The 3,438-nt window shown below is 35.9% G+C and overlaps 1 protein-coding gene across 1 annotated transcript; it reads right to left on the minus strand.

Moving 5' to 3' along the window:
- Window positions 1-1,315: 1,315 nt before the first annotated feature.
- On the minus strand, window positions 1,316-3,423 carry LOC122037735 (disease resistance protein RPM1-like). Its single transcript, XM_042597179.1, has one exon. It carries the CDS (start codon window positions 3,415-3,417, stop codon window positions 1,438-1,440), a length of 1,980 nt encoding a protein of 659 aa, XP_042453113.1. The 5' UTR covers window positions 3,418-3,423; the 3' UTR covers window positions 1,316-1,437.
- Window positions 3,424-3,438: the final 15 nt, after the last annotated feature.

Genomic DNA, 3,438 nt, shown 5'->3' on the forward strand with positions numbered 1-3,438 from the left:
GAAGGTGGAGAGCTTCTATTTGTGTGTATTTTGCTTGTGATCGTAGTTATTCATTGAATAGTGAAACGCCGAGTGAGCTCAGACCAATAGGCAACATTAATGATCGATTAATGATCATTATTCGCCGAGTAGTGGAACGCCCACGTTTCATTTGGCTGTTTATATTCTGCATTAATTCTTAATTCAATGCATCCATTATGCACTTAAATAAATAGTAAAAAGATTTATGTGGTAAAATGTTAGTTGTTTCACTTGGACAAATTTTACCCTGATCGGTTTGGGATTCGGCGCCCACAGGTAGCACTAGTGATCACGACGAACTAAGAGGTTCGACTACTACCACGAGTAATCCGTCGAGCAAGAGATGCATCACAGAGGAGGAGGGGAATGAAGGTGGAGAGCTTCTGTTTGTATGTATTTTGCTTGTGATCGCAGTTATTCTTTGAGTAGTGAAACGCCGAGTGAGCTCAGACCAATAGGCAATATTAATGATCGATTAATGATCATTATTCGCCGAGTAGTAAAACACCCACGTTTCATTCAGCTGTTTACATTATGTATTAATTCATAATTTAATATATCCGTTACACACTTAAATAAACAATAAAAAGATGTATGTGACAAAATGTTAGTTGTTCTAGTTGAACAACTTGTAACCCAACCGGTTTGACATTCGATGCATACAGGTCGTGTTTTGCACACAAGTCAACTTAGAGATACACCCCACCCCCTGCACATCTGTGCGTGAAAGAGAAACTCTTCCCGTGTATTTGTTCACATCATCAATACATATAAATCAACATGAACCAACTAATATATCTCGAAACTCCCAATATACATTAAAATCTCATTCATAATAGAACTTTATATCTCTTCTATCTTTTCTCCATTCACATTTATCCAACATGAGAAACCTAGAGAGTACTTGAATTCATGATAAGCATTGTTTGAAATGTTGATTTTAATCATTTGGACGTCGACGTAGTAATGTGATTAATTAGATATTAGTTTTTAGTTTGTTGATTTTTTTAAATCTTGGACACATTTTTTAATGAAATATTAGATAATTAGAGGAAAATAAATTTTCATGCCTTAAGAAAATTTTATTGTGAAATAGGCAAAAAATGATTATAAATCCAGAATCTTACAAATTGATGGATCAGATATCAACCTAAATAATTATTTAATTTAGAACTAATTCTCTTATTAGTATGCAACGTAAATAATTTCTTATTTTATAGTTTGATAGATAAAAGTCAATAGAGCGTCTATTTTTTTAAAAAAAAATCATGAACAAGTAATTCAATTATTGACTTTATAATATTACAAAATATATACATAGTACAAGACTCAATAAATATTTTCTTTCAAATTCTGGCTGATTCCCTTTAGGGCTATTTTATACATGAACAAATATATATAAAAAAAAAACATATTTTAATTGCTTATTGAATCAACAACAACATTTCGAGTACCTCCAATTCTTTGTAGGACTTCGTTGTCATCGTCATTTCTTAATTTTTCCACTAGCTCCTCAGGTAGGGCACATAGTTCGAGACTTTGGAGATTGGTGAGAAACTCGATACCAGGAGGGATCATTCTTAATTCTCCAAGACTACTCATTATTAGCTTAAGTAAATTTGGCATGGCACCTTCCTCTATCACAATGTTATTTAAGTTCCTCAAAGTCTCCAAGTAAAGTACCTTAAGATTAAGGAACCAACCTGTTCTAAAGTGCAGTTTTTGTCCGTCATATGAATCTTCCCACAATGTTAACTCCACTAGTTTATGCAATTGTCCGAGTGAAGGAAGTGGATCTTCGATTAAATGTGACGACATCAGTTGCACATATGTAAGTTCTTCACAAGAGCAAATAAATTTAGGCATTTTCCCTTCAAATAATCTACCCGACAATGTCAACTTCTGAAGTGGAGGAGGTGGAGAATTTAATATTTCAAAGTTGAGCTGTTCTTCGCTCCTTGCAGACAAGCATAAACTATGAAGTTTAGTCAGCTTAGTCAATGAGGTGCAAAGCTGAGGACAATGGGCATATTCCACCTCTGTAACTGCCAATGTTCGGAGCTCTTTCATGTCTTCCAATTGTTGTACAAGGCTCTTGTTTGCTTTAACTTGTCTGAGGGTTTGTAGGTTCTTCCACTGCCGTGCCCCTTTGAGAGTTGGAACACATCCAACTACAGTTGATCCCCCAAATTCAATTTCACGTGCAAACATAAATAGGTGACGAAGTTGCTTCAATTGTGTCACACCACGTGGGAGCTTCACTATATTGGAACAACGGAGGTCAAGTGTTTCCAAACTCTGGAGCTTTTGGATATTGTTGGGAAGATTTTCCACTTTTGTACCCCTCAAACCCAAATAGTGAAGGTTAAACAAGGCTGAAATTTCATTTGGTAAGTTGGAGATTGGCTGAAATTCCAGCTCCAACACCCTCAACATTTTGAAACTAATTAAGATTGCACTTAGGGAATCTGAACTAGAATTGCAAGTTGAGAGCATAACCAAAGAGCGAAGTTGTGAAAGGCTCAGGCTCTTATCTAAATCAAGGGATTCATCAGTTGTTTGGATGGAAAGGCGGCGAGTTTGATAGTCCAAACCTGATTGTGAACCATCAAGAATCATGCTAAATTTTGCCTTTCTAGATATTTCTTGTGTTACCTCTCTTACAACGTCATGCATTTTGAAAGTCTGAAGTCTCCCAAATGCATTTCTGTTAACCACCTGAAGCATGGACCGATCCACAAGTTCAGCAAGATAGTCTTCAGCCTCCTCTTCCATTGATCTGTTACTGCTCTTTGCCTCCACAAATCCTTCAGCGACCCACAATCGGATTAGTTTCTTCCTCTTTATTAGATAATCTTCAGGGAAGATGCTACAATATACAAAACAATTCTTTAGATAGTAAGGCAAATCATTGAAGCTCAGGTTGAGAATATTCTTCACTTTATCTAGCGCAGGGTTGTTTTCAAACTCCCATTGAAGGTTATCATAGGCTTTCTTCCATTCAGTTTCACTCTTTTCCTTGAATGATAATAAACTGCCAATTGCTACAATAGCTAATGGTGAGCCTTGACATTTGTTCAAAATCCTACCAGTGTAATCCTCAAGCTCTTTTGGACAATCTTTATTGTTCTCTCTTCGAAATGCCTTCTTGCAAAACAAAATCCATGCATCTTTTTCATTAAGTTGTTGCAGCTTCATGATATGTTCTTCATTTGCTATCCTTGCTACTTCATGCATTCTAGTGGTAATAATTAGTCTACTTCCATTGTTGCTATCAACAAAAGCACAACTAATATCATTACACAAGTCTACTTGCCAAACATCATCTAACACAATTATATATCTCTTTTGTTGCAAACTTTCTTTGATGATGTCAAATAACTCTAATCGTTGCATGGTAGTGACACCATTGGGACA

Source organism: Zingiber officinale, unplaced genomic scaffold (genome assembly GCF_018446385.1).
Source record: "Zingiber officinale cultivar Zhangliang unplaced genomic scaffold, Zo_v1.1 ctg73, whole genome shotgun sequence".
NCBI lineage: Eukaryota > Viridiplantae > Streptophyta > Magnoliopsida > Zingiberales > Zingiberaceae > Zingiber > Zingiber officinale.

Coding starts and splice junctions, on each gene's coding strand:
- LOC122037735 (XM_042597179.1), bottom strand. CDS start 3,417: ATGCAACGATTAGAGTTATTTGACATCATCAAAGAAAGTTTGCAACAA.